Source organism: Carassius auratus, chromosome 6 (genome assembly GCF_003368295.1).
Source record: "Carassius auratus strain Wakin chromosome 6, ASM336829v1, whole genome shotgun sequence".
Lineage (NCBI taxonomy): Eukaryota > Metazoa > Chordata > Actinopteri > Cypriniformes > Cyprinidae > Carassius > Carassius auratus.
Genome location: NC_039248.1, coordinates 27,968,490 through 27,996,301, shown reverse-complemented (window position 1 = coordinate 27,996,301; position 27,812 = coordinate 27,968,490). Strand labels below are relative to the sequence as shown.

Below are 27,812 nucleotides of genomic sequence, written 5' to 3'. Positions count from 1 at the left end.
CTCGCTCTGCTCTGCGGTAAAGCTTACAGCACAAACACAACCCAGAAATGGTGTAGGATAGCAGGAAAGCAGGACGTAATCCAATTCTAGGAAGAAAAGGAAAGGCAAAACCAAAGCGTAAGGTAGGGATTATTTATATGCATGTTGTGAAATTCCTTCTTTCTGGTGGTTCTTAAACAAGGCGGAAGGATTTAGGCAGAGGGAATGTGTTTGTTTTCTTACTGCATGCTTCCAGACCGGTTTCAAAGCCAGCCAGCCCAGATCTGACAGCTCGAGGGACGTCAATGTGGATGTGAGGGCACTGGCCTGCCGGCTGGCAAACCTGTACAGACAAAACACACTTTTAATAAGACAGCAATCCTATTTCGTAACACAAAACCTGCCATTCTTGTGTATAGTGATAAGCTTGAATGCATAACACATTACATACCTTAGATTAACTGCAAATGTTAAGGATGGAAGGAATATTATCAGCCTTTTCAAAAGCATAAAGAACTGGTTTCAAATCAGTCTATCTGAAGGATATTTCTTTAAAAGGTCAGTTTTCATCACACCATGTACAGTATGTATGTGAATCGAGTCTGGGGTCAGGGCCGGGTCATTGTGCCCTTGGCATTCCATGTGACCCACATTAGGACAGATTATATAGAATGGATAGCATGTGAATGAGTGCGCCAGACCACAGTGCAATTGGATGATTGTGTGCATGTGCATGTGTGTGTACGTTTAAACTGCTCCTCTCTTTAGTACTTCCAAGTTGGTGATTCAGCCAAATAACAACACAGCTGGATTAGAGCGAGAAGCGCAAAGCACTCCAAACCAGATCCTGTGACCAAAAAAAAAAAAACCAAAAAAAAAAAAAACAACTTCTGCATCGTATTAAATCCATAATGTTCTTATCTGCAGATTCCCAAACATGCAAACTCCATTCTGCCTCATGGAATTAGAATGGTGCCACTTGGTTCAGGTTGTTTGCCTTTATAATAAACAAGCTCGCCTTATTTTGATTACTTCGTTGAGAATTTATGGTAGGTGGGTTTGGGCCTTTTTTTGTTGTCGCAGTACATGAACAAGTTTCACATGGTGCAAAGCATCTGCCTCGCCATTCCATCAATCTCTGATGGGACAGTTTTATTTAAGTTTTAATTAGTGACTAATTGAGACTAAACTCATTATAAAATCATGCATATAGATTCAAAGCAACAAATCTCACAAATGAGATTGAAAATACAACATCTTTTAATAGGCTAATATGTGATTGGAGTCATCTCATGACTATAAATCTATTAACTGTAGACAAAAACAGTAAATTACTCAGTGCACCTTTAATTTAAATGCTGGTGCGTTTATTAAGGTGATGAACAAACAAAACTAGGCTAGCCAAATGAAAGAATAAAATAAACATCATTACACTGTTTTTTCAATCATAATAAGGTTTGCAGCTCCAGAGGACAGTGTTGTTTACATTCTGACTGGTTGTTGTAAAGTGAATGAAATCATTGTCTAAATGATTAAAATTACTCTTACAGATTCAAACCAATGAATTTAAACTTGCTATACATTTTCAGAAGGAAATGTGAGAGCTGATTTGCCATGCAAAACTCACCACTTTGTTGCTAGCGTGTTCTGGACTTTCACGAGGTGCATTTATACTAGTTTTGCGATATTCTATGATATTCTAGTCATTACATATGGCTCGAGTCCCTCTTAATGATTTTTCCACCCACTTTTTTTTTTGTCTGACAGATGTAAATCGTTAGTCTGAATGTTTAGAAAATAAATAGCAAACCTCTCCTCAACAAGACACGTGATTTGACGTATCATTCACGTCGATAACACAACTAATATGAGCAATAATAGCTATGCTTGTCTTAGAAAATACAGTGGAAGAATCTGTCTGTCTGCCCATCCACCCATACTTTAATACAAAAGCTTTTTCTCAAGCTGTCTGTTAAAGTGCTATTTTATTAAATAAACCATCTTACCTCCCTCCTCTGTGCAGTGACCCAGAATTCTTGTGAGTGGGACTGAAGGTTAATTGCACCGGGAGCCTGATTGTGTGCGCTTACTCTAACGTGCCGATTACTTGAAGGAATTAGAGTTTCGAGTGTCTCAGTTTTAACCCAGAGTCAAAGACGGATCCCTCGGTGTGCATATAAACGTGCATTTCCCCGGCTTAAATTATGGGTTTGTGCAGTCCATGCTGTCCCCCCAGATATGATCGCCTAGCTTAATTAAAGTAGTCCAAATGTAACTTACGTGCTCTTGGATTCACTGACAAGTCTAAGTGTCCACATGATGTCCAGTGTGTGCTGCGTTGTCTACATTCTCCAGGATAGCCATAGAGGTCTTCTGCTTTGTAGCATTGTGACACTGAAGACAACAAATGGGCTGATTTTTCAAACACTTGCCCAAAATCTTTGAAAAAAAAAAAAAGTGCTCAGTTTTTCCATAAACTACTTTTTTGGCAGGACATTTTGAATTCAAATGTATTAATACTGGCATCTTAAGTAGGACTTTTAAAAAGAGCTGCCTGGAGCAACATTTATTTATTTTTATAACTAAAAGTGCTATTTCTCACAACTGAAACACACACATACCTGCAACATCAGGCAAGAATGTTCATTTACTGTAGAAAGCCATGGCACAAATGTGGTATTTGCATGCACTGAAATTAATTTACTACAAAAGTGTCCAATAACAGGGGGGTAACTAAGACAAAGTAATATTTGGCTGCTCATATCTTCATCTTATGTTGGTTCAAATGAAATTAAAAAATACAGTAACTTTAAATAGGCTAATATGATTGGAATCTTCCTCTAATGACAGTATATTATTATTGAAAAATTACTCAAGTGTGTCTATAATTAAAATTTTGATAAATAGCCAAAACTATGCGGGCTATATTAAAAAAAAAAAAAAAAAAAAAAAAAATCAATGAATGCCTAAGAACCAATGCCAACATCATTATTCTTTTTTTTTTTTTTTGGTTCCAAAGGTGCTCATTACTGACATTCATATCCTCCTTTGTATTAATAAGTATGAGGGGCCCCCTCTGTAGCTCATCTCAGTGGTCATCATCAGTGTACTATATTCACAACCTTCTAAGGGAGAGTTAATCCATGTCTGCTGCATTGATGCTGCAGCTCTGCAGAGGGAAACAGAGTCACTTGGGAATGTCTGTCTGGGGCCGTACCGGCTCTTCTGCCACAGAACGGGGTACCAAAGGGACACCAATTAACGGCGTCTCAGAGGAGAAAGAAAAGAGAGCAGGATAGGAAGAAGGTGAAAAAGGGTTACAGTGAGACTTTTCACTGTCATGCACTGCCATTAGTCAAGTGAAGCCCACCGGCAAGTGTTCTATAGCTGTGATTTTTTGTTCAGGCCATATAGCATGGTGTACATATCTCAACTGCTTAATTGCTTGTATTGCTGCATGTAAAGTATATTATCACCCAACTCTAAACTGCTTAATGCAACTATAAAGCATGAAGATATAAACATTAACCATGATTTTTCCAAATGAAATCTTAATTGAAGTTGAATAGCATGCAACATAATGGATACAGTCAGATTGATGCTTGATTTCAATTTAATTTAAACACAGTTAATAGGTGACCATTTCTTATCCATCATTAATTTATTGGCACCAGTGTTTTTTCTTTTCTTTTTTTTTTCAGTGCAGGCTTTCATATTTGAAGTTATCTAAAATAAAATAGCTTAAGATTATAACAAAAATGTAAAACATATAATAAAAGCTACTTTTATTAAAAAACATTTACATAAACAAAAATACTAAGTATATGATTAAAGTAAAAAATATAATATAAAAATACAACTATTATAAAATATAATAAAATAAGCATACATGTAAAATATAAAAATAAAAAGTATATTTTAATCATTTATTTAATTTAAAAATTAAAAAAATCATAAAAAATAAGTAGAATTATTTTTTATAAAAATTCTGCAACTGTCAGTAAACTCACTAACCAACACAGCAGGCTGATAAAAGCATTTAAGGGATAAAGTAGCAAAAAAAAAAACTTGTTGATGAGATGCACGGTTATGAACATAATAACCGGACTAGTTACTACTGACAGACTGATTGTTACTATGAGTATTTACTGCAGTTAATTAAAATGTGCTAAATAAGGCCAAATTTAGTGATGGGAGAGACCATAAAATAAGCATTCCTCCATCTCTCAATGCTCTCGCATCTGTCCTCACCCCCTCCGCCGCTCCCGGTGGCTGCCCACCCCCGCCTCATTTCCCTGCCCCCCATTCATTTCATGCTGAGTGGATGAGTGAGTAACTAATATGGATCAGACCCAGACCAGACAGACAGCAGCACCCCCATCCCATCTCATCCCATCCCATCCCAGTTTACTGCCTCTTCCTCATCTGTCCATCTTGATTTTCCCATCTATATCTTTGCCTGTATCATCGCTTATTCCCAGTTTGTCTTTTTCTCGGTTTACTCTCATTCTTTCTGTCCTATGTCTTCTGAATGGATGAAGCACATGTGAAAATGACAATGAAACAAGAGGGAGGTGATAGACAACATAAAAAAAAGGAATGAATTAAACAATCATGCCAAAAATAATAATAAAAAAGAAATGGATAGACTAAAAACATTGACTAGAGTAAATTTTCTCTTTACTTACATCCCTTGTATATATAAAAATCTTGTGTTTGCAGTCACCTTGCTCTGTCCGTTACTTCTCTTCATGCTGTTTCCACCTTGCCTATCTTCTTTCATCCTCCCAATTCCTTCTCTAACCTTCCTTCTTCCACCTTAATTTATCCAGCCCCACCAGAAGCTAATCTATATGCTAATAAGTAGATGGCAATCAATGACGTTCATGCCCATCTGTGTGCAATCAATATGAGAGAGTACATTTCAGAATCACACAGCCCAAAGGTGTTACACGATAAGTACCTCAATTTACTTTTCAGGACAGTGCCGTTCTTATCTCCTCCTCCAAGGTCAGAAAGACCCCCTTGTATGTATATTTTCAATTTAGTAGGGCCTCTTCAGAATGACCAGAATGGTCTTTTGTTGTGCCCCGATTTAAGCGGGTCCCAAAACCCTATTTTACTTCCTGTAGCAGACACAATCTGAATAACACATCAGCCACATGCAGTCTGTTTCTCATGAGTGCGTGGTTTCATTGTGATTGCCACAGCGGTTGGGGGTTTATACCCTTTGCTAAGTGATGCTCTAAGCACTGATTATTAAGAGGCAGCCTCATCAGCACAACACTTCATCAACCAACACTGAGAACTGCAGTGTTTTCTGACTTCACTGTGTCTGTTCTTGGTGTCTTTTCTTTGTTTTTAGCACTGCCATTAAAGGTGCTGTATGTAATTATTTGACTGTACTAAAGCATAAAAATACTGTTTGCGATTTCTCTGAAAAACAATGCTATAGCCAGTTATTCTGGTTTCATACGTGTGTTCCGTTTCAGAATGTCTGTTTTTGTTTTGGTCTGTTTGACTCCACCCACTACCCATTTAACCAACAGTATTTCGACACCCCGGGTTGCCAGTTGTCTAAAAACATAGCATTTTGCTGCCATCGAAGTGAGAAAACCATCTGGATCAGAGATCGCAGATTGTACCTAGCAGCGCATTAAAACTCAATTTAAAGTTAAAATTAAAAAATTACAAAATTAATTTAAAGGGTTCATATGATGCTTTTTTAAAAGATCATTATTTTGTGTATTGGTGTAACAGAATATGTTGACATGCTTTAATGTTCAAAAAACACATTATTTTTAAATACTGTACATTATTGTAGGTCCTCTATGCCCCGCCTCTCTCAAATGCATAGTTTTCTACAAAGCCCCTCCTTCCACAAGAGCAGTCTGCTCTGATTGGCCAACTGGCCCAGTGCGTTGTGATTGGCCAAACACTGCAAGCACTCTTGGAAATGTAACACCCCTTTCCATAATGGCGAGCTTCATCTTTTAAAATAAATGTAAAGACAGTAAATTAAGTCCTTAGTTTTACCATCAGTTCAAGCTGAAAGGGGAACAGAGTTGCGTGACAGACACAGTGATGAAGCTCGTATTTGTTAGCAGTACACAAGCCACGGACGTACAGTATCTGATTCAGAAGCGCCAGATTGTCGTAGCAAAGTCAGAATGACCTCCTCTCCTAGGTTCACAAAAGGATCATCCATAAAATGCGTTGCTGTTCTGTTGTAAGTAATCTTAAAGATTCCTAAATGCATCTACTTTCGGAATGCCAAATAAAGTGCTTTTGCTTTCACCTAGATGCACACAGCATCTCCCTGACATGGCTGCTTCAACCCTTACTGTGGTTACTGAAACCATGCCTTCTTGCATGCATGAACATTTGGGCTGGCATTATACAAATAAAATTGCATCGTATGACCTCTTTATCTAATCAATTTACAGTGTAAAGCCGGTCTCCTTCTATTGTAACTTCGATCATTCCTGTTGCGTATCCTTAGTCTGGCAACCCACATGAGTGACGAGTCTGAGTGGGAGGGGACAGGAGAAACTAGGCTCTCCAATATTTCGAATTTGGACTGCAGTTCCCATTTCAACTGTCCATTTTACATACTGCACCTTTAATAACAACTTATCTTGATAAAACGTATATAAAAAAAAGATAGCTGTTGCTCCATAATTTGCTGCCGCAATGCCAGGATGTTGCTATGTGGTTGCTAGGGCTAGGGTGTTTTAATGTAGGATCATGCTACATTGATGATTTGAGCTGCCCAATTTTATTACTCAGAATTGAGGTTCATTGAAGTCCACAACCTTAAGTATCATGAAAACAGCATTTCTAAATACATTTATTACAACACTAAATATAAGTATGACTTCCATCAAAGTCTAATTTTCCGGGACTGGCCTTCTCCTCTGTTTTGGCAGGATGAGCATCACCAGTGAATATTCTGAAAGGGGGCGGTGGTGGCGCTTATAGAGGGGGATAAAAAATCATTACCATCATCCTCATTAGAGAAGAACCAATTGTCCAATCAGCACACAGCTCTGCAATAGGGCTCCAAAAGGCACCCCCAGTTGGCTGTTGCTAGGAAACCACAGAACCGGGGGTGTTCGCATGTGTGCGTTAGATGGAGAGAAACAGGGAGAGAGAGAGAGTACGTCTGTGCCTGACGACTGGGACAGTGGATGCTAGCGGTGATCTGGCAGGATTGGGGTACAGAACACACACTAGACAAAGAAGCATTAGGGTCCTGAGGCATGGGGCTCACCACGGGGCCAAACGGAGCTCGTGCTGCCCCTCAGAAAAGGTAGGAGCTGGGCTTTTGTCTGGGAGGTGGGCCCTTGGCTAACCTGGATGTCTGTGAAATCTCTCAGTGCATGCATATTGATGCACGTCTGTCTTCCATTTCCATCCTCATCCTTCCATCTTACCTAACATCCTTGTAACTTTTTTTGATTTTTGGAACAGATTGTTAGTTTGTTCTCTGTTTTGGAATTACTGACAGACTTATTTTTTTAGCTCTACTAAAGGTGACAGTGCATTTAATAGTAGTTTAAACTATACGCTGTAGAGAGCCTCTTACTGGCTGGATACATATGGTTGGTTGGACCGGAAGCCTCAGAGGGGCCCGGGACTTGGACTCAACATAAGAGCTTCCCTCTCATTAGTAGACCCACTCAAGTGCTAAATATGAACCAAGCAGGCTTTAATCATGAGTGTATGGCATTCCACGATGCATTTCCACCATAGCACATTCTAGTGTTTATAAGGAACACAGCTGGTAACATCTAAAAAGATTGCGATAGAGTACTACCATAGTACTATGTGTACTATTTATGCAGTATATAGTATGCATACAAGTATGCAGTATACAAACTCTGAAGATGCATGATATACCTACATTCTTTCCAAAATTACCCAATTTCACTTTCCAGTTTCAAATTATGAATTCATCAACATCAAATGCATGTATAAATGACACAAAAATAGATAAAAACTGATTATTTGCTGAATTAAACATGCAAAGTAGGGTGGTCATGTGACATTTAGCACACTGTTTGATATTATTGTCATTATTGTACTGTATACTTATATGAGCACAGTTTGCAGTAATCATCATTCTAGGATGCCACTGCATACACACTAAACTAAACTTGTGCAAAACCAAGTGTCTTCGCGTTTGTACAATGTTTAGTAATATTCTAATTCTGTAACCATGTTCCCAGATATCCCTATGGTCCTTCCATTAATGCATATTAATGAGACTCAGGACTTATATTTAGATTATCTAATTATAATGCTCAACTCCATTAGTTCTTTGGAGTGCAGGAAATGGCTTAGGGGGAGGGCCCATTGATATTACACCATTTCTTGGCGTAATAACAGACAGAGAAAGAGGGGAGGCATAATGGTTTGTTGTGGGTAAAGAGGGGGTGATTCGGGGTAGATAGGGAGGGGGTGAAGAGTGTGGGGTTAGTGGCTCTAAACCATGTGCGTGAGTAATTAAATGAGTATAATTGAAACCATGCCACACTTCCCCTCTAAACCCCCCCAGCCCCGTCCTTGCACTCGTTCTCTTTCTGTCCCCCATCTCAATCCCATTAACACTTTCTGTCCCTGAATAACAAACCCCAGAATACAGAAAGGAAAGGAGAGAAGTCATTTAAACATTAGTGCCTATCGAACCCTCAGCCCAGGCACCTATTTTTCATTCATTAGCCCTGATTACATGCTTCATGTTTATATGATGGGATGAACCGACATAGGACTCTTTGTACATATGTCTAAGTTTAAACAATGTTTCAGATTCAAAACAAGCTCTGTCCACCGCACTCATGCTATTGATTATCACAGAAAATTAGTTGGACTAAAAACAGGCATCATGTTTCTAGAATGCACTTATAAAATAATTCTAGAAAAGTGGGGTTGGTAGTGTTTTCAAAATACTTTTCTCTTATTTTTACCAAATCTGCATTTATCTGATCAAGTGAATCAGTAATATTGTGAAATATTATTACGATGCAAAATAACTATTATCTTTGATATTTATTAAAATGTTATTTATTCCTGTGATGCAAAGCAGAATTGTGTTGCTTCATATTATTATGTAAACTGTGATACCTTTTCAGAATTCTGATGAATAGAGTTTGAAAGAACAGATTTTACTTGGAAACTTTTGTAACAATAGTAATTGAACAACTTTTGATCAACATTCTCAACATCATCTTTCTCCAAAAATAATAATAATAATTACATACCCTAAATTATATATATAATCCTATATATATATATATATATATATATATATATATATATATATATATATATATATATATATATATATATATATATAGTGTATATATATATATATATATATATAGAGAGAGAGAGAGAGAGAGAGGGAAATAAACAAATGTGCAATTATCTTGGCCCAATGAATAAGTGCATTACTGTAAACAGAACTAAAAGATGAAATTATTGTCTGTGGCAATCAAGAGCATGCTGAAAAAGCTTAACCAATATAATTTATTTGATCACTCTGTATAAAAGCAGACTGAACCAAAAAAGAAACTGTTTTGATGCAAGTATTGTTTGACAACCTTTAGCGTGGCTCTGTATCGCATATTGACATGGGAAACTCTTCTGACTGGATGTGTAATCCATCTTCCATGGCCGTTCATGTACTGGGTAACTGGAGACTGCTGAGAAAAAAAGGTTTACTGAAATGTAACACTCAAATGTCCGGGATGAACTCAAATGCAACTATACTATCATTTACTGAAAAGTACACTATGCAAATAAAGTGATGTTTACATCTTAGGCTACCAACTTGGACCTTCTTTTATAAATTAACTTTATAAAAAAGCACTGAGATGGTATCAAATGGTAACACCATGATACTCTGCTATTTACCATGATACTGAATGACTGCTGTATTTATAGATCATGGTATTTACATGATACTTCAAAGTATTTCAAGGAACACTATGGTACTACCATTAGGGATGCACTATAAATCAGAAAGTAAAACAGAAACCCTGATATGGCTAATTGTGATTTTCAAGGACTTGATTTCATGAAAAAAAGTGTATATATAAATGATAATTGCATAGATTAGTTGTTGTTTTTTTTTTACCATTATTAAAGGGATACTCCACCCCAAAATGAAAATGTTGTAATTAATCACTTACCTCATGTCATTCCAAACCGGTAAAAGCTTTGTTTGTCTTTGTAACACAACTCAAGATACTTCGGATGAAAACCGGGAGGCTTGTGACTGTCCCATAGACTGAAGTAAATTACACTGTCAAGGTCAAAAGTATAAAAAGCATCGCCAGAATAGTCCATCTGCCATCAGTGATTCAACCGTGACATTATGAACTGACGAGAATACTCTTTGTATGTGAAGAAAAAAAATAAGGACTATTCAACAATTCGTCTCCTCTGTGTCTCTCCGCATCACCATTTTGGAGCATACCATCTGAATGCAAGCAGTGTACAATCTTCTGGCCAAAGATTCTGGCCAAATTGTGCAGCACAGTAAAAAAAAAAAAACTTGCATTTTCAATTGCTATTTAATTTTTTAATGAAAAAAAAAAAACTTTTTTCCAACCAAATCATGTAGCGATAAAAAAAAGGCATTACCTTGGTACTGTGTAAATAACATGATAGTACTTTGGTACTATTTTTGTTAACATCAAATTTCATAACTACCAGGTAGAAATTACATCAGTGTCTCAACAATATCAACAAAAGAAGGCAATTTTAGTAACTGTAATTTACCAATTCTTATTCCCAGCTTGCGTCGAGTGTGGCAGCGGGGTGGTCGTGGTTCAAAGGTGAGGCATCGGGGTGGCACAATGGAGGGCGAGCAGAGCACTCCTGCCTCCAGTGCCAGCAGCAGTACAGGTACCAGTACCTCCACCACAAACTCCACAGGCACCACCAGTGCCTCCACTGCCAGCACTGTCAGCTCCAGCAGCGGAAGAGCAGCCATTCCACAGATATCTGTATACAGCGGCATACCTGACCGACAGACTGTGCAGGTGCGCATCACACTCACACTAAAACATTACCATCACTTCAAACATTGACAACTGAGTTCAGGAGTTCAACATAGTTACTGTGTTGATAATATTGCATGCATGTTTGCGATTCACCACATATCTCTTTATCAAAATTTCTTGTATAATGACTCACTGCATTGCACCATCACTTTTTTATTGCTTAGATTTTTAATAATTGGACTTTTAATCCATACTGCCATCTGCTGGTGTGTTTATTACTACAGTCAGAAGAGGAAAGACAATGATTTCCATGCTTCATTTTCATATTTTTTCCTCAGTTGTGAAGTGTTATTTTTTATTATTGACTCAGTGATTGACCTTTGACCTCTCCCTAATAATAAATTAAGAGGCTGGGGAATCAGACACTGTTGCAAGATTCCAGTCGAATGTAATATTAATAATCTTTTATACTATTTAAACACAGTAATAGCAGTACATTTATGAGTAAGTCTTTGATTTTTTTGTTCTTTAAAAAAATTTTAAAAAATTAGAGCAATATGAAGGGTCCTATACACGTTGCTGTTGTTGTTATTATTATTAAAGGGGTCAAATGACGTTGCTAAAAAGAACATTATTTGGTGTAATGCAATGTTTATGTGGTTTAAAGTTAAAAAACACATTATTTTTCACACAATGTACATTATTGTTGCTCCTATATGCCCTGCCTTTCTGAAACGCTTTGATTTTTACAAAGCGCATCGTTTTTGAAGGGTGAAGTGTATGCTGATTGGCCAGCTTTCCAGTGCATTGTGATTGGCTTTATATCTCAAGCGTATGATGGAAATGTTATGCCCCATACTGCCATACTGTGATGCCATGTCCTGGCACGACGAGACAAAGCCAATAAAACCTGAGGCATTTGTTGTATCCAGTGGGGACATAATTCTGAATTATAATGACTTATACTGTATTTTTACGCATTGTGTTGCGTATCACACCGCGCAAACATAAAACCATGTCGCCATTATTTGTGATCGGAGAAATAACAAACGCAACTCTACACTGATTAATACTCATGTTTAAATCATCAGTGGCAAGTTCTTTAAATATGAAAACATACAGGCTGTGAGTCAGAAGTGCCACACTGTCCTTGCAAAGTTGGAATTGCCCCACTTTATAGAAACAGCCTTTGTGCACAGACGGCATTGTAGGCTACTCTACCAGGTTTGGGTTTGAGACTTTATTCTTTGCAACTTTAGGAATCTTATCTATTCACAAACAGCTTCTAACAGCATCATATGACCCCTTTAATATTAATATTGTTATTAATAATGATGATGATGTAGTATAACACACAATTGATTCGCATGACATGAGTTAATGGCAAAAATGGCAACATCCGATCAATCAAAAGTAAAGTAGTTAAATTTTTAAACTGCACCCACTTTGTTCACTTAATTGTGTAAAGAAACCTAACTACATTTCTATCTGTAAAAATTGTGGTGCATAATATGTAGTGACATAAAATGTACTGGAAAAAGGTAAGACCCAGCTGCAGTTTTCTCAGTTCGTGAAAATGATCAGACACAAGCAGCACTGCTCATTAAACTCAGTTCAAGCTGCACTTTACTCACACCAAGACCAGGGGTCAGGAATACTGTTGCCTAGCAACTGTGCGGTTGTGGGCAGTTCAGTGAGGACATAAAGGAAGTGCAGGATGACGGAGAACATATTATAGCTGGGAGAAAAAGATAGGAAGGTATCATTAGTGATGAGAGCGATGCACTTATCTACACTGTCATGTAATACAGAACATGTTTTTTTGAATGTCTGCTCTTTTTCAGGTATTCTGGCATCTCGTTTTGATTTTGTGCTGAATGTTTTCATCTTTTTATGGCATGCTAGAGCAGAATCAGTAGTAACTCTTAATCTATTCCTTGTCCAAAAGGGTTGCAATCTTTGTTAAGTAACATTATTATTAGCGATTATGACAATGCAACCTTTTATTTTTATATTGGATGCTTAAGTATCTATTTAGTTGTCATTAAACAAATACAGTGTAAAATGTAACTGTTAGCCTATACAATGTCAATGTATTATTGTTGTTATTATGCGTTATTAGACTTGCAATGGCATATGTGCATAAAGAAGCCTTGTAATATAGTGGTTAATATTAAACATCTTCTTATTAATATTAATATTATGATAATATAACCATATTAAACATCAAGGCTGACCTTGAAAGCAATATGGGAATAAAAACAACAGAATAATTCGAGATCTGCTTCTTTTTCTTGTTGCAGTTCATTTTCAGACCAAAAGGAGGAGACAAATGCATATTATGAAAGAAAAAGTTGCTAAATAAACATTAAAAGATTAGGATTGTAATCTGACCTATAACATTGAATCACAGCTTGCAACTTGCAGGTACTTATGATTTAAATATCAACTTTGTCGCATTTTTTTTTTTTATCAAAGATGAATACAATTAGAAATGTGAGACAATTGTTGACACAAAGCAAAGGTTCAGACAGAGCTATAAAAAAGCAGACACATCTCCATATATATATTGAAATCTCTGACTTTATTAGTATCTTGGCAAATATGAACAGAGTTTGAGACACTACTGATATTGCGATTACAAAAAAAAAAAAAGAGAATCAGGTTTCTCACTTTTCTTCTGTCTCTGTTGAATGGTAGGTGATCCAGCAGGCTCTACACAGGCAGCCCAGCACAGCGGCGCAGTACCTGCAGCAGATGTATGCAGCTCAGCAGCAGCATCTGATGCTGCAAACAGCAGCTCTACAGCAGCAGCACCTCAGCACAGCGCAGCTCCAGAGCCTCGCAGCAGTGCAGCAGGTCACTTAGCATCCATAGTCTCCTACAGTGAGCATAATGCTCCCAAATATACTCTTAACTCTCTCTGTCATGTTACTCCCGCGCAGGCCAGTTTAGCAGCCGGCAGACAAAACCAGAATGGGACCTCATCTACGCAGAATGGGCCATCACAGACCACAGTAAGCTTTTATTTGGAAGCAGCCTCTAAAAACGAGCACATTATAATCACTTCAAGATCTTTGTTTGCATGTGACAGAACATTCAAGCTGCTCATGTCACAACTCTGTCTCTCAGATTAATTTAACCACGTCCCCTGCCGCTGCTCAGCTGATCAGTCGTGCCCAGAGTGTAAGCTCCACCCCCTCTGGGATCTCCCAGCAAGCTGTGTTGCTAGGCAACGCCTCAAGCTCCACCCTGACAGCCAGCCAAGCTCAAATGTACCTGCGAGCACAGATGGTGAGCACACCTGTATAGCCACAAACACAAGTTGCTTTCCCTATTTTATCTATATTTAAGGAGTGAAATACTCCCTTTTAATCAGTCATTGCTTTTTTGCTAAATGCTAGAAATAAGTAGGATGAATTCAGCTAAATTAAGCCACTGATAACTGGTGTGAACATCATTTTGTCTGTGTTTTTAAAGTAACATTAAATGTACTGTCTAGATAATTACTCCAAACTTTTTCAACGTACACAATAAAACAGTACAAAATGAAAATACATTTGCAACTATTTTACATTTATTGAACAAATATAATGGCATAAACAACAGTTCTAATAATTAATAAACATATGCGTAATGCATGTTTATACTGTTGTAGTCTAATTAATGATTACATAGCTATTTTAGTGTCAAAAGGAAGAAATTTAATTTAATTTAATACTAACTAATCTACTGATTGTTAAACCTGTAGAAAATATAAAGCATTAAAACTCATGACAAACAAATCTTCAAATATTATAATGCATTTTATCTTTGGTTACAATTATTTATAAAAAGATATCATGCATTAGGATGTACATTATGAATAGCTTTATAATGTGTTACATACATAAAGGCTTTAAGTAAAGTGGTACCACAGTTTTTCTAGGGATAATCTGTTTGATCAATAATGGTGATTCCAGTTATTTTTGTGTTATAGCCAGTAACTCATGCTATCAATGTACTACAGAAAATGGCTGATATTTGGCTGTTTTCGGTAATTAATAGTTTGTTAAAAATGAAAATCCTGAAAAGGAATCCTAATATATATATATATATATATATATATATATATATTTTTTTTTTTTTTTTTTTTTTTGTAGTATTAACCAGCGGACCGTGATAATTAAAACTGCTATACATATGATGGTTGATGCTGCATAAGCATTTGTTGGCCCCTGTGAACACTCTCTCTAGACCAACCGCAGTATGATGGAGAGTTTCCTGAGGACGTGGTGTTAATGAGCGTCTTTATGTGTGATTATTTTAGGCTCAGCAGAGTAATCTTGTGCATGTAGCCAGGAGCCTGGGCCGAGCCGTTCCTCTGTCCCCTCAGCTGATCCTGGCTCCTACAGCTACAGTAACTGCTCTACAGTCTGACACTAACACAGCCAATAACACACAGTCTGCCTCTGCACAGGTACACACAGCTATGCTGATATACACTACTGTAATACATGCACATTAAAAAGTGCACCCACAATTTTACAAACATTCCTTATTTGCATTCATGAATATGCTGTGCTTAAAACTATTTATCTTCATGAAACAATCATAAATTTGTGGATTTCTTGAATCACAAATCCTAAAAGAACATTTAAATCGAACATTTATTGTACATATATTGATTCAGCAGACTTTTTATCCAGAAATACTTTAAGGAATCAACGCTAAAAGATCCTAAAAGGAATATTATACATTACCAATATACCTTAACACAAAATTATATTTTATGTTTTGATCTTTTAGTTTGTCAGAAGGATGAGATGCTTCTCATCTGATTAGGATTACAATCATTATGACTGGCTCCAAATTATAAAAACAATTCCAAAAGGAATATTGTGCATATTACTTTAGGATCTTTAACCTATGTGATTCGGTGCACAATATAACTTTAAATAGGCTACTACAGTTCAAATGTTTTGTTGTAGTCTAATTTAAAGGTTTATTGCCTGATTTATGACTGTCACAGGTGCAGAACCTTGCCCTTCGCAACCAGCAGGGGGCGTCTTCCACCTCTCAGTCCTCAGGCCTCCAGGCACTGAGTTTAAAGCAGACCCCTGTCTCCATTCAGCCCACCCCGCTCATCAAGACACCCAGCCAGAGTGCTTCCAGCTCAGACACTGGGAAAAGCAACGTGAACGCTGCTTCCTCGGATGGAGTGAAGACGGGAGAGCAAACAGAGATGAAAGCAGTTAACATGAGTCGTAATGTGTCCTCTTCACATCCCTTGATTGCACCAGGTAAGCTCAGACCCATATGGCTTATGCTGCCAAAAATATTGCAACACTTACGCTATTTACAAAACCTAAAGTAAATTATTCCACTTTGCTGAGGCATTTCTTGCAATGACGAGTGTTTTTTAGTGGATTTAAGAAGTTACAGTGACATCTCTCAGTTTGGTTAACATTTGAGCCAGTGATGTTGCCATCAAGCACCTTTTGTCAGAAGTGGTCCAGAAATTGTTGTATGCACACATTTGGCCTTTAAACAAACTAAAAAGTTTCAATCTACTTTGCACTCTAATAAGATCCAGGTTTACTCGTCTGTCCATCATGTCACACACCAAGTACTAAAGAAAGGAGAAATGCACCTAAGGCTACATTTCTTCTACATGGCTTATGCTCAGGAGCATTAAAGCATGCATTGCATTTGAAGGGCAAACACTTTCTCAGATAAGTCTTTCAGTGCATGTCAACATCTGACATACACACCATCCATCACTCCACTGGTCTCTAATCATAACAGCTCACACAGGGCAATTATCCTGCACATTTAGAAGCAGGTACTTGTGCGTGTCAAGGCCAGTAGAGACTTTGCTATGTGTTTAGTTGTACTTTGGTAAAAGCCTCAGATTTTGTTTACAAAAAATTAAAAGTATCTTAGCTCCAGGGTCTAATATTAACACTAGTCAAGTGCCAAAAGAAGTAAAAAACAAAAACAAATAAGCCTTTTGTGGAGTATTGTGTGATCAAATTAAATACAAGCCATTAAAGAACTTGTAATAAAACCTTAAAACTACTGATGCAAAATATATTTTTACATCAGTCAACACGCTTCATTTCAGTTTCTCATTAGAGAGCTGCATTTCTTTCACATTATACCATGTCAGTGATTGTTTGCAGGTTAAAGGTTTACGCCACTGTTTATACACACAAATAACCAGAATGAATGAAGTTCAAACAAGCTTCAACTTGACTGAACAAGTGTGTTTGAGAGGGTCCAAGTGAGCCTCAGTGGAGAGGAAGGGTAAAAACCTGACATGTGTGTTGGGATGTAGTTTCCATAGCAGTGTGCTCCAGAGAGTTGATGTGATGCGTGTTATGATTCACTGTTTTCCCCTTGTGCATTACCAATATTCACAAACTCATCCTGAATTATTCTCTTCGATGAATCATTTAGTTTGCTTTTAAGAAATGCCCAATGTTATAAAAATCTGAATATTAGATTAAAAATTATGTGAATGTGGATACTGGAGGAGACTGGACTGGAGATTTTGCTATAAAAAGTCTAACTACTTGCTTACACATCTCTTTAGAATATGATTCCCAACTGACTGTCAGATTTCACTCATTGCTTTTGTTTGGTAGGAACTGGCAAAGTCAAAACCAGTAAAAATAACTTGTTGTGAAGTTGAAGTTGAATGTATTCTCTATTTTGATACTTTTGTTTGTATCAAATTATTGAAATTATTCTATTGAATACAACCACACACTAGAGGGCTTGTTAAAAGAAAGTAGGAAATAAAAGAGCCACAGATATTAACATACCCAATACTGCACTGCACTCAAATTACTAAAGTAAAAGCGACATTACTTAATGTAGAGAAAATGCACCCACACAGGAAAATCTTGCTCATAAATGGCTTCTCATGGCTTAGGGAACTGATGATTGTGATTGATGAAACATATGATGAGATTTGGCCCAACGTGTGAGAAAAAAAAACAGATATTGTATGTCTTCAAGCATATATGTCATTGTTTTAATGTGTTATGTGTTGTGGCTTTGCATATAGCTGAACGTTCGGCAGGAAATTTCGGGGTTTTCCAGGGTTGCGCTATGCAAGGAGTAACTCATCAACTCCTTATTCTGAACATCCGGGAGAAAGACAGAGTGAGAGAAAGTGAGCACAGAGGATTGAGTCATCTGAACACACCATCCCACACCATTCACATTAAGATGGAAGAACATTCCCACACTGAACCTTTTCTGTTTGCTATTAAGAGTTTTAAAGAAAGACTGTAGTTGTTCCTGACGTCTGCTTCCCATATCCGGTGTGCATTTCATGTGACAGGACACACACACGTACATATATATAAACATAAAAACCACATGCTAGCTAACTTTCCAGCCAGTTGGAGTTCTTCAAATTCTTTTACCGCTCATAAACTTTGAGGTTGTGATCTCAACTTGCCCAACTCTTAAGGTTTTGTGTTTGAATGTTCTCCTGCTGAGTTAATATTATATTTTAACACACTTTCCTGCAAGTCCTCCAGTCAAACACCTAATCATAGTTTTAAAACTCATCCAGTTTCCAATGTCGTAGTCCTGGATACAGGATTTGTACTGGAAAACCCAAGCACAGAGACAAATGTTATTAGATACAGCAAAAAGGACAACTGAATTAATAAATGTATTGAGATGTAATCAAGGTTCCCACACATTGGACTCAAGGAATTGCAATGACTTTTCCATGTTCTTTACAGATGTTTTTTTGATTTCCTGCATAATTATTTTAAAGAATCATTTATATTCAGACTGATTCACAACTGAATCAATCAGATGGATTTGTGAACTGGTTCGAAATGGATTCATGGCCACGTTCACACAGCAGCAGAATACGGTTGTCAGTCCTGTATTTGAGTCCTTAATATGATTATGTTCACACACAGTTTGATTATTTACAGGTGTGACAACCGCATTCTGTAACTGAACTCACAGGTGTAAATTTTCAGGACTCACAACCACATTCTCAGAACACACGAGCTGTGTGAACGGAACAGGACTTGACAAACTGTGTGTTGTGTGTTTTCATGTGTGTTTACGGTAATTTACAGTGACAGAGAAAAGAGCTGTGAGTCATCTGAAAGTTTAATCTGAAAGTTTAATTTAGATGCCGTCAGTTTTCCACCCAAGCTGTTCCTGTCAGTTTTGTCTTCTGCACGCGATTCAAATGCTCTGCTCTCCACCCAAATTTAAAAGTGGCTGTCTGTTAATGAAGATTTGATGGATAAACTCATGGCTCGATTGGACTCTTCTAGAAAATGATAAGACTTTCAGTTTTATGGACATCACCATCTTCAATTTTACTTTGATCACTGTCGCTATGGTTAATGTTAAGGAATACAGGCTTGACTCCCATTGCACGTTCATACAGACTGTATTCTAAACACAACTGCATGCTGCTGTGTGAGCGGGACATTTCAAGACTCATACCTGAAAAGAAAATGAGGTTGTCAGTCCCAAAATCTGACAGTGAAAACGTAGCTTAAATGAATTCCCTTATGGCTTGCAATGTCATTTTAACAAGAGCATTATTTAATTAAAAATAAGAGTATACTGATAATAACGTTTAAAGAAACTGTGTTTTAGAAAACACAATTTTAATATTCCCATTACTGAGGGAAACCTGTGCAGTTTAAGGAGCTTACCTATGCAATTAAAAAAAAATATATATATTTACATATTGTCCAAATGCATGAAATTCCATGCAAACTTTACTGTCGTTTAAATTTGGAACTGTCAGTGTAATGTGTAGTCATGTCAAACAGTATATGTAATAGTAAGTGTTTGTCTGTGGTTTCTCCTTCCAGCATATGCCCAAATCCAGCCGCAGGCCCTGATCAAGCAACAGCCGCAACAGTTTGTCATTCAACCCCAAGCCCCACCCACCTCAAGAACCCAGCCTCAGTTACTGCAGACCGCCTCGGTCCAGCCCCACCAACAGACAGCCTCACTGGCCATCCAGAGCTCTGCCCAGACCTCATCGGTAGCAGGGATCATTCCGGTTTTGCCTAAACCAGCACTTCACAACCAGGGATCGGCTCAAAATCAACAGGCCACCATCTTCCATTCAACCATAAGCCACCATGCACTCAGCCAGCACTGCTCACACACAGGCCTGGCCCATGCTAAAGCTCAACCGGTCCAACTGACAGCCATCAATCTCCAAATCCAACCAGCACAACGCCAGGTAAGCGACTCACTTACTAGAGCCAGATTGTAGATTATGATGATAATGGGCCTCACAAGGGTTTCACAAGTTTGTATGCCCCGTCTTTTTTATTTAAATTTTTTTTTTGTAACCGAGAATTGAAAAGTGTTGTCACTGTCATTTACTAGCCAGCCAATCAATGTCGGAGGAGTGGGACGAACACTTCACCGACCATCTATCCTTCTGAACAACGACTGAACGTCAGTGAAGAAGCTAATTTTGCTGGTTACAGCATTTTTATACTCTGTAATATTCTTCAAAATGAGATCCTAGTAATATGTAACTGCTGTGGATATTACAAATCATAGCAACCAAAGCGCCTTGAAAAATGCGCCAACAAAGTGTTCTCAAACACCACCAACTGGCCATTTTCAGAAGAGTGCCAGGCTAAACATGATTTAGTGGACTTATGTTAATTAAATATTAATTGTTAGGCAAATGGCCTATTAGTCTTTTTTGCATTTATGAAACGTACTGGATCCAAACCTGAGAAGGGAGTCCATAATATTCTACTTAGTTCCTGGACATAACTTACGTGTAACTTGCGTAGTTGTAATTCATAGGCGGCGATTATGCTAACTGTGAATGAGCGTGCACATGCACCCCATTTACGAAGGATTGGAATTCATTAACATATGCATGTTTAACTATCAAATATGATGCTTATGAAGCATTTGTGAATCCTGGGGAGACTTTTAGGGAAGGTCTGTTTTAGGGCCGAATTACTCCGAATTTACTCATATATGTACATTTCATGAATGAGGCCCAATTTATAAAGTTCAGAAGCAACTAACTTCTTCCATAATATTTAGGCTTCAAGACTTGCTCAGGATGACAAGGAGAAGCCCACCTCTTTGGTGGTGAGAGAGATTTGTCCGCCAGTACAAATGCAGCCAACCACTGCAACCCAAGGCACGGACCCCCCTGGACAATCCAAAATCGACACTGTTAACACTACATCTCAAACTCAAGGTACAGTGGCCAAAGAGTCTAAATATGCAAGTTTACAAGTACAGTTTCATAATCAAACAATGCAGTCATAAAGAATTAAAGATACAGAGATGATGATAAATTACAAGGCGCAAGACCTCATGAAAATATACACACACAATTAATCAGTTTAGACTTCTGTGCTCATTAAAAAGGTGGATACCTCTTTAATGAGCACAGAAGTCTAAATTGATTAATTGTGTATGTTATAATCCAACAAAAAATTTTTATTATAATATATATTTTGGAGAGATCAATAAAGACTGAGTGTAATACAATAACCAGTAAAACTAAATACAGTTGGAATACAAATGTTTACATTTCAATGCATCAAATCACTTTTTGTACAGCGTTTTGCTTGAAATGTGTGCTTGTGCTGCTGTTTGACTTCAAACTGACTTTAGTGTGTTTTGTATTTCCTTCTCATCTAATATAGTGACATTCATACATTGTGTGTAGGCTATAACTTAAGTGTCCCAATATTTTCTGAGTGCACTGTATTAAATACCACGCAGCTGGCAGGAATTAAGGAATCACAGCTTCATTAAAATATGAAGCTTTTGACACCCACACTGAGAACCAGAATTGCCAAAAAAGAATGCAGTAGGATGAGGGGTGCCATGCAGTTCCCACATACAGTAATATAGACCAGAATTGACTCCGGGCCAGTCACATGACTTCCTTGCCTGGCAAAAGGCACTTGCAGCCTTGCTGTCTAATCTGTCAGTAACTTAACAGATAAACTGGTTTTGGACCAAGGTGCTTTCCTACCATCAGATAATGCCCAATATAGCCTGCATAGAAGACTCAACCGCTGCCAGCCTGTGAAAGATTTACTGAACCTCTGGTCTACAGAGTCATGTGACCTGCCTCTTCCAGGGAAAGAGTGAACCGCCTCTCTGGCAGAATGTGCCGTGCTCGTGCGTGGGAGTGGAGTGCTAGAAAAGGAGCAGCGCACACTGCATGTTGCGTAGAATCGCACGCGTGGCGGACTCTGGATATTCTGTCATTAATATAATTACAACAGGCGTGTGGGAATGAGGCTCCCCCCGTGTTTTGAGACGGAATTGAAGAGCGCCCCTGGGGGAAATGACTTTTTATTGCGCTTTGTCGGTAAGCAACAGCACGTCTTGACAGTCTTGTGTTTTGGAGCCAGTTGTTTTGGTTAACGTTAGTGGACTTGAGACAAAAACGCAGCGGTCTCTAGGCGCGTTTCTTTGAACTGTGTACGTTAGACTTGACGCGCTGTTTTAAAACGCGACGCAGTTGACGCCAACAGTGTGTACATGGTCCATTGAAACAGCGCAGACTGAATGCAGTACAAAATACAACGGGAGATGTATTCTTGTGTAAGTGATTTAAGTTTCAGACGCCTAACGATGATGGGATGTTTCTTAAAGTAACAGTTCTCACAAAATGAAATAATTTCCTCACCCTCATGTCGTTGTCCTTTCTTCACTGAACTTGGTTATGTCATTTGTCATCTTGTCCATACGGTGACGGTGGATGCCATTACAAACACTTCAAATAAGTACTCCATACTTCAAGATTTTAAGTATTCTGATGTTAGAATATACTAATAACATCTAGTTATGAAAATAATATTTAGTTTTTGTCTAAGGAACAGAAAACTTTTGTCTTTATTGGCTGATAATCTTCCCCTCAGATATCACTGCGTCAAGATATTAAAAATGGCGCGCCGCTCTAATTGGACGTCATTGACGTCAAACGCCAATTGTCATTGATTGATTTTACGCGATTTACGTTCAAAAGTCAATTGTCTGATGTTCTACATACAAAGCAACTGCATACATAAAAAAACTGTGGCATACATAGTAATAATGATGATGATGATGATGATGATAGGTTGTAATGGCATGGTAGTGTAAATAATTGCGATATTTTAGAGAGATATTATTTTTACAGCAGTATTTCCAGCAGCTGTTTTTCCCCACTGATGTTTGTGCTGCCGATGTTGTTGTTGCTATGGTGATGAGCCGACGCTTTGTTTCTGTACCGCCGCCAGGCTCTGTGGAGACAGCGCGCGAGCCCACGGGAGCACCGGTGACACCGACCATGACCTCGGCAGCCCCCAGCGAGCCGCCCCCGGCAGCTGTGACGGGAAGTGTGTCACAAAACGGCGAGAACAAGCCACCCCAAGCCATTGTGAAGCCTCACGTCCTCACCCACGTCATCGAGGGTTTTGTCATTCAGGAGGGAGCTGAGCCATTCCCTGTGAGTTGTAATAAAATTACTACTACTACTACTACTAATACTTTTAGAATAGCTGACTATTTTAGAATCATTTATAATAGTAATTCTAATATAATAATCACAGTAATAATAATAACAACAACAACAACAACTAAATAATAATAATGAATTCATTATTATTATTAATAAAAATGAATTGTTCATTATAATGTTAAATTTTAACGAATATAAATAACAATTAAATCTGATAATAATACAACACCAACAATAATAATAAATGTATTATTATTATTTGTTTAGTTTTTCTTTATGAATTATAAATATATACTCATGTAAATTTAAACAGGAAAATTCACTCAATAATTATAGCAATTGCTATTATTGTTAATAAGAATTATTGTTGTTCTAAAATATAATATTATTATTCATAATCATTTTAATGCAACACAATAAAACATTATTATTTTTTCAAAGGATTGTAAAAAAATTATACAATTGTATTAATTTAATGATAATAATAACAACTGTTATTGTTGTAGTTCCAAAATTAATATTATTCACTAATTTAGTGCTACGGTAATAATTATCATCATCATTGTATTATTATTATTATTCATTTATGAATTTATGATTTTTTATTTGTTTTTTACATCATGTATTTGATTGTATGTTAGTGTAGAAAAAAATATTGTCTCTTACAGTACATTTAGCCATTTAGCAGACACTTTTATCCAAATGATTACAAATGTCTGTTGATTTGCTTATTCCACCCAACACAAGGGCCCGCAGTATTCCAGTAATCAGCCTGACATCATTACGTTTGTATACTGTATTTTCAGGTGGAGAGACCACCGGTGCAAGCAGACAGCCCCAAGAAACCAGACATGCAGCTTCCCTCAGATCCAGAGAAAACGGCCAGCAGTAATTCCCTCAGTGCCACAAACTCAGACATGGAGGAGGCTGGACAACAAGGTAGGCATTTAATTTAGCAGATTCAAATAAATACTGTTTTTCTAAAATGCTTGACCTTTTTAAGTGTAAGGATTTCCAGTTTTGAAAGATTGAAAACCTGCATTGTTATGAACAAGGGAGTGTCATAAGATATGTAATTTCCTGTTTGTGAACTTTACCATTGAAACTTTGTGTAATCAAGGTACAGCATAGTATTGCCTCACCATTCCAACGGTTACACACAAACTCTGTTTCAGAGTCATAAATAAAATGTAACTTAATACATAAAATTGTATAATTTTTCATCAGGCACGAGGACCCAGGAGGAACCGGAGGAGCCCAAGCTCACATGTGAGCTCTGTGGATGGGTCGGTTTTGCCTACAAGTTCAAACGTTCAAAACGCTTCTGTTCCATGGTCTGTGCTAAAAGGTTAGAGATTCAAAATCATTTTTATATAATGAAAATATATAGAAATGCATCATTAATATATATATATATATATATATATATATATATATATATATATATATATACATAGACTTATTCAGTCAGCTGCTACCCAACTGATAACTAATAATACATTTCTGTGATGTGCAATATTTTTATCTGTATTGTAATTTATAACCCTCTTGAACAGATACAGTGTAAGTTGCACAAAGCGGGTTGGTCTTTTCCACCCTGATAGAACTAAAACAACCAATCAGATAAATCAGTGGAGAAGGAGGAGGTCTCATAGTCCCAGAGGCAGAGAGGCCAAAAAGCAGGTGAACAGCTACTTCAGTACAATGTGCTAGTGGTTCATCCCACAATGTTTTTGTGTAAATATATAAAGTAAATCCTCCTCATACAGTCTCTTGTTTTATCCCACAGCGGCTCTCTGTGTCTCAGCAATCTCAGGGAGAATCCATATCCTCACCGCTCCAATCTCAGCCTAGTCAAGGAGAGTCCAGCCCATGCTCGGATATCTCCAGCTATGAGGAAGCAACTTCCCCGCTCTCTGCAGCCAGTTCTGGCCCAATCGTTTCTCAAGGTGGGGTCGCTGCTAACGATCCCGAAGAGCTTCCTCTCATCAGTCAGCACTTCCTGCCAATTGACCCCACCAAATGGAATGTGCAGGAGGTGTTTGAGTTCATTCACTCTTTGCCAGGTAAGTCGCTCATATCATTTGGGTATATGTATATTCTGTACTATATTCCAAGTGCTCTTAAGACATTACTATTCAAAAGTTTGTACTCAGTTTGATCTTTCTTAAGGAAAATAAAAAAATGTTAAACAAATAAAAAAAAAATTAAAAAAATAAGCAGCACAATCGTTTTCAACATAATGATAGGAAATGTTTCTTAAGCAGCAAATCAGCATATTATAATGTTTTCTGAAGGATCATGTGACACTGAAGACTGGAGTAATGATGCTGAAAATTTTACTTTGCATCAACGGAATAAATTACATTTTAAAATATATTAAAATAGTTATTTTAAACTGTAATAATATTTCACAGTATTGCGGTTTTTACTACTGTTTTTTTTATTCAAATAAATGCAGCCTGGTGAGCATGAGAGACTCCTTATAAAAAATTGGTATATCTTTTGAACAGTAGTGTATATACACATGTATGCATGTGCACTTGATATGATATTCTTTCATTAAATATTACAATATAATATAAAGATAAATGGAAATTTATGATGAAAACCAGGTTTTAAGTGACTGAAAAATATGCTGTTTAATGGTGCAAATTTATTTGACTTCACAATTAGGTTGCCAGGAGATTGCAGATGAGTTTCGTGCTCAGGAGATTGATGGACAGGCCATGCTGCTTCTGAAGGAAGATCACCTAATGAGTGCCATGAATATTAAATTAGGACCCGCCCTCAAGATCTTTGCTCGCATAAACATGCTGAAAGATTCCAAGCCTTGAAAAGGCAGCAAGTGTGTGTGTGTGTGTGTGTGTGTCCTCTGATGTCACTGACCTCAACCTAGTGACTACAATACCCCAACTGCACTACAAAATTTTTTTTTATCAATATCAATATTTAAAAACTTAATACATATTGGGGCTAAAGCCCAAAACTGCACCTCTTCAAGAAAAGAACTGAAATAAATTCAGCTGGATCAGAAAATTACCCAACTACCTATGAAAATCATACAATAGCGACTTACACCAAAAGAAAGGCATTATGAATCAGTGATTTGGAATTCTGACTGGGACTCACAGATGACTGGACTTAACTACTAGGATCGGTTCTTGGAAGAAATCTTTGGACAATGTATCAAAACAATTCTGTCCAAACAGAACTTATATTATCATGTGGTTTTACAGTCCCACATCTCGGCCCAGATTTTTCTGGATTGAACATTTGTTGTATTCAGGTATAATTTTGTCCTATTGTACATGTGAGATGATTTTGTACAGTACAAATATGTTTAAAAGTAAGTAAATTATTCTTACCTTTGTGTGTGAGTATTTGTAACGGAGTTGAATCACAAAAAACTGGTGCTATTTCACTGTCACATTTACTTTGAGAAGACTTGAATAACAGAAGCACAGTAACCGAATATTCAACTTTAAACCTGAAAAACGATACAACCTGTCAGAAGGGATCCAGTCTGAAAAGTTCCTGTCAACAGCGCCTTAATCAATGTGTGTCCGTACAGACGCTCTGGTTTTGAGATGCACATTCAATTGTATTTGTCTTGGATATTGGGAATGACGCTACGTTTAATTTTAATTGTGCCCAGATTTGTCATTGTATGTTGCTAGAAAAGATTGTGATGATGAATTGGGTTTTTTGTACAATGCTTTGCGAAATGCCTGTATTTATCAGATGAATGAAATTTGTAATATAACATTTTTTAAGGAAGGATTCTTGTGTCCGCTTGTTTAATTTGTTGACCCTATATCACATTTTCCTTGCATGGCTTAACTTATTAATTTAATTTATTATTAACTCTTTTTTTTTTTCATAAAATACCCAACCAAGCCTGAAAAGAAATATATATTTTTGCAATTTAAAACCTAACACACTTATTTTTGTGAAACATTCTGCTTTATTTTTTCTTCAAATAAAATGTCACCCAGTTTGATATTTTAAAGGCATTTATCTACAGTAGTCAGCATTTGAAGTGGATCACAAAGTTGTCCAAAGACAAGAACGCATTTTGGTTTTAGAACAACTTTTGATCCACTTCAAATGTTTACTACTGTACTTTAAACCCTGACATGAATGTCCAAATACTTTTTGGGGCTGCCTTTATTTTGTGTGCTTGGAATTACAATAGGACACCACTAGGTGGCACACGTGCATTTCGTCAAATTTAACCAACCGTCTACATATTTTCAACATTAAGGATGAATTTAAGAGTGGTTATTCATCTTACTCGACCCTGATACCATAAAAACTTTGTTTTCACA

General features: G+C 37.2%; 1 protein-coding gene across 3 annotated transcripts; it reads left to right on the top strand.

Annotated features, from left to right (window-relative positions):
* On the top strand, positions 1–27,264 carry LOC113105131 (polyhomeotic-like protein 2). 3 transcript variants are annotated; one of them, XM_026266264.1, is made up of 15 exons: positions 1–122; positions 10,784–11,030; positions 13,692–13,850; positions 13,937–14,008; positions 14,124–14,285; positions 15,301–15,450; positions 16,003–16,273; positions 19,844–20,223; positions 21,057–21,216; positions 23,261–23,469; positions 24,288–24,420; positions 24,709–24,829; positions 25,038–25,164; positions 25,271–25,547; positions 26,158–27,264. In XM_026266264.1, exons 2-15 carry the CDS (start codon positions 10,845–10,847, stop codon positions 26,316–26,318), a joined length of 2,568 nt encoding a protein of 855 aa, XP_026122049.1. In that variant the 5' UTR covers positions 1–122; positions 10,784–10,844; the 3' UTR covers positions 26,319–27,264. The 3 variants fall into 3 exon arrangements, with proteins under 3 accessions (XP_026122049.1, XP_026122048.1, XP_026122047.1); XM_026266263.1 differs by lacking the exon at positions 1–122 and adding an exon at positions 7,081–7,291 and having other exon boundaries at positions 15,301–15,390; XM_026266262.1 differs by lacking the exon at positions 1–122 and adding an exon at positions 7,081–7,291.
* The last annotated feature ends 548 nt before the right edge of the window (positions 27,265–27,812 follow it).